Source organism: Cricetulus griseus, chromosome 3 (assembly GCF_003668045.3).
Source record: "Cricetulus griseus strain 17A/GY chromosome 3, alternate assembly CriGri-PICRH-1.0, whole genome shotgun sequence".
NCBI classification, from domain to species: domain Eukaryota; kingdom Metazoa; phylum Chordata; class Mammalia; order Rodentia; family Cricetidae; genus Cricetulus; species Cricetulus griseus.
Window position 1 is genome coordinate 200,509,532 of NC_048596.1, and position 11,391 is coordinate 200,520,922.

At 44.6% G+C, this 11,391-nt stretch overlaps 1 protein-coding gene across 3 annotated transcripts in view; it reads left to right on the forward strand.

Moving 5' to 3' along the window:
- Rab4a (RAB4A, member RAS oncogene family) overlaps positions 1 to 7,180 on the forward strand; it is a 28,728-nt gene extending 21,548 nt beyond the window's left edge. For all 3 annotated transcript variants that reach the window (XM_035442749.1, XM_027404865.2, XM_035442750.1), the window contains 5 exons: positions 356 to 418; positions 1,705 to 1,859; positions 4,565 to 4,660; positions 5,585 to 5,717; positions 6,628 to 7,180. In XM_035442749.1, the coding sequence (XP_035298640.1) occupies positions 356 to 418; positions 1,705 to 1,859; positions 4,565 to 4,660; positions 5,585 to 5,700 (430 nt within the window). In that variant the 3' untranslated portion in view covers positions 5,701 to 5,717; positions 6,628 to 7,180. The remainder of the gene's footprint in view (positions 1 to 355; positions 419 to 1,704; positions 1,860 to 4,564; positions 4,661 to 5,584; positions 5,718 to 6,627) is intronic.
- Positions 7,181 to 11,391: the final 4,211 nt, after the last annotated feature.

Consider the following 11,391-nt stretch of genomic DNA (forward strand, 5'->3'; position numbering starts at 1 on the left):
GACCACTAAGAATGTGGACAAAAGGCCAGTCCTCATAGAGCAAGGAGTAAAGAAGGATGCTCCATGAGACACAGTAAATGGGGGCACAGGCAGGGACCTAGGCTCCTCCCATCTTGGGCTTTTCCTAGGAAGAGATGTGAGGGTTTCCTGGAGCTGGGTGCCCAAATAGAGCTAAGGACATTTGGGCCACATGCGGACACCTGAACTGCCTGTACAGCAGAGCTACCGCAGAGCTGTTCCTGCTTTGGAGAAAACATCCTGCTTGTCCTGGCCCTGTGTTGTTCACAAGGAAGCATGGTTTTTGTGGGGGAGAAGTAAAGGGCCTTGATTGTTAGAAGCCCTGTCATTCCTTCAGGTCTGTGACAAGAAGCTACTACAGAGGTGCAGCAGGGGCACTCCTCGTCTACGACATCACCAGGTAAAGTCAACTCCCTACCACAGAGGCCAGGTGGTGTCCTGAATCCCTGTGTTGGTGAGATGTGTGCTTCACTTTGGTCTAGATAGGAGCATGGCTATACCCAGCAAACCTCTGGGTCCTTTCCTAGAGATTCATAGAGGTCTTTATTGTTTGTGAGCTGTTGGGGCAAAAACAATCCTCGGCCCCATTCTTCTTCACACCATGTGGGAACATTCCTTGAGGTCTACAGGGCTCTGTGAATTCTCCGGAGTGAATCAAGAGGCTAAAGATGCAGACTCAGGCTCAGATCATCTGGGTTCAGACCCCAGCTCCAGCCAGTGGTTATGTGATCTCTGCAGGCCTAGGCCTCCCTGTTTCGGTCTTGGTTTCTCATCTATAAGATGAGGGTAACATACTTGGACTGTCAGAAAACTATGGCAGTGGGGGATGGGGGGGGTTAAGTCAACTAATGAAATACTTGTTACAGTTACTAGCTGCATGTAACAACTCAGTTTCACTCCTGGGTTGCTCTGGCCACATTTCAAATCCTCCATGTAACATGTGACTAGTGACCACAGGATTGGCCAAAACAGGCTGCAACACAATCCTGTTCTTGAGTATATCTGACCAATGCACTGACCTCAGTGTTTGCAGCATTGCCCTAGAAGCAAAGAATCCAGGCCGTTCTACTAAGGGTCCCTTCCTGAGAGGAACCTGACCCAGGAGACGGCAATGCTTGGTTGTCTTTTCTTGTGAGAGAGGGGTGACACTCCTGACTCCACCCTCCTCATTCCCCCAGTGCCATGAGAGGCTCAGCCTACCCGGGTGTGACATCTCTTGGGCCAGTCCTCAAATGTGAGAGCCAATCTGCAGGTCTGAGTTGGTCCTGGGTAGACAAAGCCTGGAAGTCCTGCATGTCCCTGAGCCCCAGCTCCTAGTAGCAGATCCTTGAAAGTCATTGTGGTGGATTCCTGTGGGTCAAGGTGCCCACGAATCTACAGGTGACATGTTGCAAGCCAGACACGAACCTTGCACGTGCTCAGGGCTCAGGTGCATTTGTGAAGTGAATGAGAAGTTCCCTTTCCCTTTGAACCCAGAGCGTCTGACTCATAGATTTTGTTGTAACAAAAGCTAAACATAGCCCATGGGTCTGATATATCACCAGGCATTTGGGTTCCCAAGTCACCTCTGAGGCGTCATTGCCCTTGCTGAAATGTTGACAAGCAGTGTGCATGGTGAGGATGACTGGAAAGAGTTGCTAGTTTTATAAAATACATGTATTATTTCCACAATCTTATGTTACACAGCCGAGAAACCTACAATGCGCTTACTAATTGGTTAACAGATGCCAGAATGCTGGCGAGTCAGAACATTGTCATCATCCTCTGCGGGAACAAGAAGGACCTAGATGCCGACCGGGAAGTCACCTTCCTTGAAGCCTCCAGGTTCGCACAAGAGAATGGCAAGTGACTGTTTCCTCTTACAGCTTCTCATAGGGTGGGTCTGGGCACAGTGACATTTCTTTGGGTTTAAAGCATCGAGTGGAGCCGGGTGGTGGTGGCACATGCCTTTAATTCTAGCACTAGGGAGGCAGAGACAGGTGGATCTCTGTGAGTTCGAGGCCAGCCCGGTCTACAGAGTGAGTTCCAGGACAGCCAGGACTGTTTGAGAGAAACCCTGTTTTGAAAATCCAAAAAGTAAATTAATGGATACATGCATACATACATACATACATGCATACTAAATGAAAGAAAACATGTGGAATTTTGAGGTTAAATTATCTTACAAAATTGTACAATCTCCACTATCAACTTAGACTAGTTCAGCACAGCTCAGCATGTCTCATTCTGCTGACAACAGCCAATGTGCTGAGGAAAGGTCTGGACTATCAGCCATCGTAGGGTGACACATTTCTTATGTATCTTGAAACATAGTTGGTGAAGTAGTCATCTAGTCATCTCACATAGAAAGGAAGCAGAAGAAACACTCAGCTAGCTGGCTTCATTTTCTTACATTAAGTCATTTGTTTAATGGCAACAAATCTCTTTGTTTGATTTTTTTTCTTTTTTCTTTTTTCTTTTCTTTTTCTTTTTTTTTTGAGACAGACTGTATGTGGTCCTGACTGTCCTGGAGCTCACTATGTAGACCAGGCCAGATAACAAGTTTATTAATGTTAAAACTACATTGCAAATTTAGACATTGTTTGTAGAGGTAACAGTACTATAAACCTTTAGGAAGAACCTTAATTCTGAGAGCCAGCTGAAACTAGTACATCCTTATGTCCACATTTGGTTGGACTCAAGGACAGAAAACTGTTTTCCCAGTTTGATGTGTTTTTACTAAGAAATAAACATGAACCAGGCATGGAGTTTGGGGCCTATCATCCTTGTATTGAGGATGCAGAGGCAGAAGGATTAGTGAAAGCTTGAAGCAAGCCAGGACCATACAATGAAACTCTGTTTCCAAAAGGGGGTGGGGAGGTAGGAAGAAAGACAAAGAAAGTAAATGCAGTACAGACTAGGTACATGGATGATGTTTTAGAGCAGTGATTCTCGACCTTCCAAACGCTGCAATCCTTTAATACAGTTCCTCATGTAGTGGTGACCTCAACCATACGATTATTTTCATATACTTCATAACTATAATTTCACTACTGCTATGAATTGTAATGTAGATATGTTTTCTAGTGGTCTTAGGTGACCCCTGTAAAGGGTCATTCAACTCCCCAAGAGAACCACTGTTTTAGAGCTATTTAGAAAGCAGGAGCTGTTTGCTATGACAAGGAAAGTCCTCTAGTAGTACAAACCAGAGGCCAGTAGCTGTGGTGCAGCTAACAACACAGATCAGGCTTTCCACTGGAATCAATCCCTGTTCTAGGGATAAAGGAGCATGACTTCAAGTGGGACTTCAGGACTCGACAGTTGGCTCAGTGGTTAGGAACACTTTTTCTTGCAAAGGACCCAGATTCAGTTCCCTGCACACCGCCTCCTTTGGCATCAGGTACACATCTGGTGCACAGACATACATGCAGACAAAACACTCATACACACAAAATAATAAAAGTAAGTCAAGTGAGACTTCTTCTACCCAGCCTCCCCAATTAAAACTATTGATTATTAGAGGAGAGCAAAATTAGTAAAAATAATCTATGATACCCAAACACACACATTTTCCAACTGAATGCAAGTTAAAAGCCCTGGATGGGGATGGCTTTTCTTGGACAGCAGGACTGTATCTGACTTGGATGGACATGGGTCCTGCTTGTGTGTAGTGCAATGCAGTGATTTGTTGGCTGTGTCTGCATTCATGGTGACTTGCAGATCTACTTGGAAAAGGAAACTGAGGCTCTAAGTTACAATTTCAGCTGACCAGCCCACCACTCATGGTAGTCATTGACACAGTTCTCAGTGTGCTTACTTCATCTTATCAGTTCAGGGGCCAGGGCATGATAGTAGTCATTCTTCCATGGACTCCCCATTACTTAATATAGTAACATACCGGGATGTGATGGTAGCTGTAATTCCAGCACTTGGGAAACAGAAGAGGTATGAGGATCAAGAGTTCAAGACCAGCCTCAGCTACATAAAACCTTATCTCAAAAAAAACAAACAACAACAAAAATATGTTTATGTGTATTAATTTTATGCTTAGAGAAATAGAAGATTTAGGTACTGGATGGAGTTTTGCCTGTCACTATATGAGAATGCTGAGCAGGCTGTTAGCAGTTGAAAATCACTGTCATTGGGCCAGCAAGATGACTCAGTGGACAAAGGCACTTGCCTCCAAGTCTAAGGACCGAGTTCCATCCCTATGACCCACATAATGGAAGGAGAGAACCAACTCCTACAAACTGTTCTCTGACCACCACACATGCACCAGAGCACACACAAAATGAATGAATAAAAAATTTAGGGGGGCAGTGGTGGTGCACATCCTTGATCCCAGTACTTGGCAGAGGCAGAAGGATTTCTGTGAATTCGAGGCCAGCCTAGTCTATAAAGCTAGTTCCAGGACAGCCAAGACTACATAGAGAAACCCTATCTCAAAATAATAATAATAATAATAATAATAATAATAATAATAATAATAATAATAATAATAATTTAAAGTTCACTAGTTCACTATCTTCTTAATGTGGTTCCCTGTCTTCTTTTATATCATTTCTAGAGTTGATGTTCTTGGAAACAAGTGCACTGACTGGTGAGAACGTTGAAGAGGCTTTCATGCAGTGTGCAAGGAAAATACTTAACAAAATTGAATCAGGTAACATTCTTCCTTGGCCTCATCTGTGGTTTTTGCCCTGTAGCTCAACAGTGCCCTCTGCTGGCTGTTATGAGCAAGGCTGTAGTAAAGCACCCCTAAATAGCATGCCAGTCACACCTGCCTGACAGAAAAAAGCTCCCAGAGGAGTCACTGGTCAGGGGCAGGTGTGTGGAGGGAGGGTAGCATCAAGATTGGGTTATTATAAACTAGTAAGTGAACACTGCTATTAATTTTAAACTCATTTAGTTTCATATATGTAATCTGTCACATAGTTCTACTCAACATCCAAAATTCAGGCTCAGGTGTCTCAGAGGTGCAGAGCACCCAGGTCTTGGGTGACAGCCTGTATCTCAAAAACAAGTAAAAAGCTCATAGGGTGAGCTCTGGCCTCCATATGCTACACACCTGCACACATGTATTACACACATACATTTTTGTTTTGTTTTGTTTTTTGTTTTTTGAGACAGGGTTTCTCTGTGTAGCTTTGGAGCCTATCCTGGCACTTGCTCTGGAGACCAGGCTGGTCTCGAACTCACAGAGATCCTCCTGCCTCTGCCTCCCAAGTGCTGGGATTAAAGGGGTGTGCCACCAACGCCTGGCCACACACATAAATTTTTAAAATAAGACATCTTTCCCCCAGTCAGGTGTGGTGGCATATACCTTTAATCCCAGCATCAGGCAGGCAGGGGCAGGTAGCTCTCTGAGTTCTAGGCCAGCTTGGTGTACATAGTAAGTAATAGGCCAGCCAAGGCTACATAGTGAGGCTGTTTCAAAAACCAAAATAAGCAAATAATAAAATACTTTTAGTGAGTATATTTTTGCTCTTCACAATGAAGATACAGTTGCACGGTACGTTACACTTTGCCCTTTTCCACTTACCATGTTTGGGGAGCACGGACTCATGGCCATTTTCTTGGTCCTCAGGTGAGCTGGACCCAGAGAGAATGGGCTCTGGCATCCAGTATGGAGACGCTGCCCTGAGGCAGCTACGGTCACCACGGCGTACACAGGCCCCAAATGCACAGGAATGTGGCTGTTAGGCATGCCAGCAACACAGGTGGGTGCTGGAGGCCCTGCATGCTGGATAGAAAAGAGTTGCAAAACTGCAATGGGAGGGTTGGGGAGCCCAGGAGAGGAGATCCACATGGATAATCAGAGACCTGCCCAACAGCACTGGCCCTATAGGAACTCCTCCCAGCCATTCAGAAGCAAAGGCAGAGCAGGTACCTGCTGTGACAGAGTTCCTGCTCCTTAAACCTTGGAGTAGACTTGGCCTAACGAAGACCTCCATAGGAGCATCTCTGAAACCAATAGGCACTCCATTTTTGTTTTGTTTTTAAAGATTTATTTATTTATTATGTATACAGTGTTCTGTATACATGTATCTCTGCAGGCCAGAAGAGGGCACCAGATCTCATTTCAGATGGTTGTGAGCCACCATGTGGTTGCTGGGAATTGGACTCAGGACCTCTGGAAGAACGGGCAGTGCTCTTAACCCCTGAGCCATCTCTCCAGCCCTTGTTTTTTGTTTTTTTGAGACAGGGTTTCTCTGTGTATCTCTGGCTGACCTCATACTCGCTCTGTAGACCAGGCTGGCCTGGAACTCAGAAATCTGCCTACCTCTGCCTCCTGAGTGCTGGGATGTGTACCACCACAGCCTGTCTATACTTTTGATAGCTCTTTCCCATTTACCACAGTGGACTTTTTTGTCAAAGAAGCTGAAGCAGGAGCTTACTATATAATATAGCCTAGGTGGGCCTACCACCTTATGGCAATCCTCCTGCTTCAGCCTCCCTAATACTGAGATTCTGAGTGTAGGCCATCATGCTCAGCTCACCATGGCATTATCTAGCAGGGTAAACCAGTGTTAATCCAAAGGTGAAACTGTCTGTCCTGTCTGTTGGGCCATGAGCTGTTTTGTGTTTACAACCACACAAGTATCTAATCAAGTATCTAACATTTCTCAGGTTCAGTGGTGGTTTCTGGAGCACAGCTGCTGGAGCTTGAAGAGTCTGAAGTTTTTACAACCATCTTTTCTACTCTGCACAGAAGTAGATCTTCATGGGGGAAACATCAGTGCACACTGGCAGACAGGGCTCAGCAGCCATACTGCAAACTAACTCAGCGGACAATACCTTTAGATGCCACATGTATGCAAAGATCCCTACCCCACATCCCTACCCCTTCATGTTCCGTTAAATCAAGCTTGTGCTGCACACAGCCCAGCACGTTCCTACAGCACAGAGCCAGTGTGACATGGTAGAATCCTGCACTCAAAGAAGCTTTTTTTTTTCAACTCACAGGAAATGCAGTTTGTGAATGTGAGCGTGCTTTTCTCATTGTGTTGGTTACACATATGACTCAGTATCAAAGGACTCTGGCGCTAACAGTCAGTGCGTTTCTTATTTAATCCCTCTTGTCCTTTTTACACTGTTTCTGTGATCCACACCTGAAATGCTAAACCTACAGGACGCACTAACATCTGGAAATAAAGTGGAACCAAGTTTCTCGTGCACAGTACACTAGACTGCTCTGTGGACTGTAAGGCTCTTAACTGAGGTCAGTGCAAGAGCCGCTGTGGGCCCCAGTCAGCCTGCCCGGCTTCCATATCACCCTTGACCTCCACTGTCTGTCTCCCTGCTAGAAGACCCATTATAAGAGCATCACTGCCTCTTTTTCCACATCTTACATTATTTTGCAGTCATTTTCAGGAAACTCACTACCTCTGGCAAAGGATACTACTTAAGAAATCTTGGGCTCAGTAGTAAAGTGCTTCACTCTACATGTGCAAGGCCCTGAGTTGGATCCCCAGCAAGCAACTCCCCACCATACACATTACCATCATGCACGGTGTGGTGGTACACATCTATAATCCCAGCACTCAGTAGGCTGAGACAGCAAAAGGCTATCAATCATGACCTCAAGACCATCCTGTGATAGACTGGAGTGAGTACAGGGTAGAGGTGGATCACACAAAACTTCTTTGTAGCTCTTCTGGAATATGTAAATGCCTTTACTGTATACAGTTATCAAGCTAACCTGGTTTTTGTTTGAGACAGGATCTCACTATGTAGCCCTGGAACTTGCTATGTAGACCAGGATGAGCTCAAATTCAAAGAGATCCATCTGCCTCTGCCTTAAGAGTTCTGAGATTAAAGGTGTAGGCCACAACACCTAGCAAAGTTCCTAACAAGCAATGTTTCCTGAACACTACCTTTTTTTGTGAAAATTTTAATATGACCAAACTTCAGTTCTCTTCTATTTAAAATGTCTTCCAATTTTGAGGCTTTTTCTTTGGCAGTTTGTTTTATGTGTGTGCTATTTAATTTCTACCTGACCAGATCTTCTGTCACTAATTTCTAGTTTAACTCTACCACAGTCACAAACATAAAATGTATAATCTTTTTGATTGGCAAGGTCTGTTTATACAACAGGATTGGTGTTTTGGTAATGTTATGTGGCCCTGGAGAAGTTTGCATGACTATGGGGGAGGGGAGCTGGAGTCTCTGACTGTTGGCACTTGGTCATCGCCAGACTTTCCAGACATCATGGCTGATTCTCATCTGTTATCTCTCTGGTGCTTATGGGATGTGAAAGTTTCCAGCTCTTACTCTGGATTTGTCAGTCCCATCAGATTCCCTATCTATAGCTGACTTATACAACTTTGGGCCTGTCCACACTGCCTTTGCCCAGTCCCAATACAGCTGCTGGCCACAGGATGTCCTCACTTACCTGTATCACTCTGTGGGTGTGATGCTCACACATTCTGCAGTCATATGGGTCCTGGGAATTCTCAGCCATCTTCACAGCACTGTTGACATGGAGACACCAAGAAGGCACTGAATACATTGATACATTTGGAGTCTTTTGCATTTTTAAATGCTTTTCAACTTCCCTGAACCTGCTTTTTTAGGTTAAACACTTTTAGTATTCTTTCATTATAAAATTTAGTCTTTTCAGACCCCCCCCCCCCCGCACGCCTTTAAGATGGGGTCTCTCGCCCAAGCTTGCCCCATACTCATAAGAATCCTGCCTCAGCCTCCCTCATGCTGGGATTACAGTGTGTACCAACATGCCCAACTCTGGATACAGAATTCCCAGGTGACATTTTCCTCTGATTCTTAATGATCCACTTCCTCTGGCCTCCATGATCTCTATAAAGAATATACCATCATTCAGATGGGTATTTGTGTGAGACGGGGTCTCACTATGTAGCCTGATGTGGCCTCAAACTCAAATGCTCTTGCCTCAGTCTCCCCAGTGCTGGGATCACGGGTGCTCAGTGCATCCCTTTGGGTTTATCACACATGGAGTTCATTCAGCTTGACTCTTTGTTTTATATCTTTCATCAGATTGGAAGTTTCCAGCCATTATTCCTTCCCATTTTTTAAAGCCTTCATTGTCTTTCCATTCTTCCATGCCACAGGACCCCGTGAAACTCTGCTCTTTTTTCTTCTCTTCTTATGTCGTTCAAACTGGTGATTCTCCTTTGTCTCCATTCAGCCATTGAGTCTATCCAGCTTTTGAGGTACAGTCTTGCTCCTTTTACCTTGATTGACCTGAAACTCCCTGTGTAACTCAGGATGACTTCAAACTTGCAACAATTCTCCTGCCTCTGCCTCCCCAATTCTGGGATTAAGATGTACACTAACACATTTGCCCACTCACTTCTTTTTTGTCATCATCATTCATATTCTAATCTTTGAGAGTGTTTTGATTGCTCATTAGAGCTACTTCAGTGTTCGTATCGATGTCTGCTGTCTTTCCCCCTGATCCTTCCAGTTCAGGTGCCTTGTGGAGTTGAAGGTGTTTGAAGCTACCTTCTGTCAGTATGATCCCAATTCAGCTTCAATTCCTAAAGCCCTGGCTGTGCTATTTGGACCTGCCCCACCTGTGACCCAGAGGCCCCCTCCTGATTCAGTTTCCTTTGGTATGCTAGTTAGGACCAGTGTGAACCAAGCAAGCCGTGGCCCTGCCCATCCAGCCTGTATTGTTTCAACACTCTGAAGTGAATGTGGTGTTCAAAATAAGCTTAGAGTGATGGTGGAAACTTTCCTAAATACAATTTTGTTACTATTTAAGAAATCCAGAATGAGGGCTGACAAACTCCAGCTTCCATCTTCCAGTGGCCATCCCCACTGCCTAAAATCCCCCACTAAAGGTCCATAAAGTTAAAAATGCCCAGAGATGACCAACAACTGCTTCTTGTGGAGTTTTTCAAGTCTTCAGGTAATTTCAATTATTTAAAAAGCTTTTTGTGAGTAAAAGATTCCCCCCAGATCTCCAGATTTCCATATAAGTAGTAGTACTAAGGGTCAATCATAGATGACTTCCTGCTCATGACACCTTCCATGGTGCTGACTTTGATGTCTTTTAAGCCTGGAGCAGCTGGTCCTCACATGGTCATATTTGAGATGCTCTGCAGGGAAGTGTCCCAGGTACTGAACAGCCACCTCGTGATATGGTGATCATGCCTGATATAACTGTGCCTTGTACAAGCCTAGATAAGGATACAAGAGAAGACCTTCATAAAGACATACAAATGGCCGGGTGTTGGTGGCACATGCCTTTAATCGGGAGGCAGAGGCAGGTGGATCTCTGTGAGTTCGAGACCAGCCTGGTCTACAAGAGCTAGTTCCAGGACAGCCTCCAAAGCAACAGAGAAACCCTGTCTTGGAAAAATAAAATAAAATAAAAATAAAGACATACAAATGATGAGAGGACCTTAATATGCCACTAACTTACCTACTTATAGAAGTTGGTAGCAAAAAAAAAAAAAAAATATGTAGTTTCTGCCAATCTAAAGCCTACCTATTTTGATGGCTGGGAATATAACTCAATTGGCAGAGTAACCACCTAACATGCATGAAGCCCTGGGTTTGTACCCCCCAGAACCACATTAACTAGGTGTGGGGATATATACCTGTAATCACAGCAGCTGAAAGATAGAGACAAGAGCAGAAAGTTTGAGGTCATCCTTGACTATTAGTTCCAAAGCCAGTCTGGGCTACATGAGACCATATCTTTAAAAAGAAAAATAACCAGGCATGGTGGCAGATGCACTTGGGAGGCAGAGGTCCTTGGGTCTACGTAGGGAGTTCCAGGGTAGTCAGGGCTACATAGGGAGATTCCAAGTTCACTTCAAATTCAGGTGCAGGTATTCTGAAATGACCAGGCCATGTTTAAAGGACTGCATTTATACCAGCCACAGAGTATACAGCAAAGACCTTACCTGGGCCAGGTGACGGCAGAATTGGCCAGGCATAGCACTAGTTTATCCATAAAGTAGACCATATAGCTATCCTGTTTGTCCTGAGCAGTGAACTTACCTGGAAAGCAAGCCATACCTTCCACATGCTGGGCCTCTCCCACACTTTTCCAATACTACTTCTGGGTCCTAAGTGTCATTCCATTTACAAAGTTTTCTGAAGGCATTTTTTACTTGAAAGTTGTGCAGAATTCACTTTGATTGCTGCTTTGTTTCTTCCCCTGTGGGGAACCCAGTGCCTCCTACATTCCAGGTAAAAACCTATCACCCAGCTACATTCCCAGCATGGTAGAATTCTTTTGGAAATGAAGCCTTCAACATCAGCCCCTTTGCTCTATCTCTTTTCTTGCAATTCAGTCCACTTACCGTGACCTGAGCAAACACACCTTTGAATTAGCAGCCAACCTTCAATGAAACACAACTATGACGGTGTTGCATAGGAACTGACAGGAGCATGTGCTGC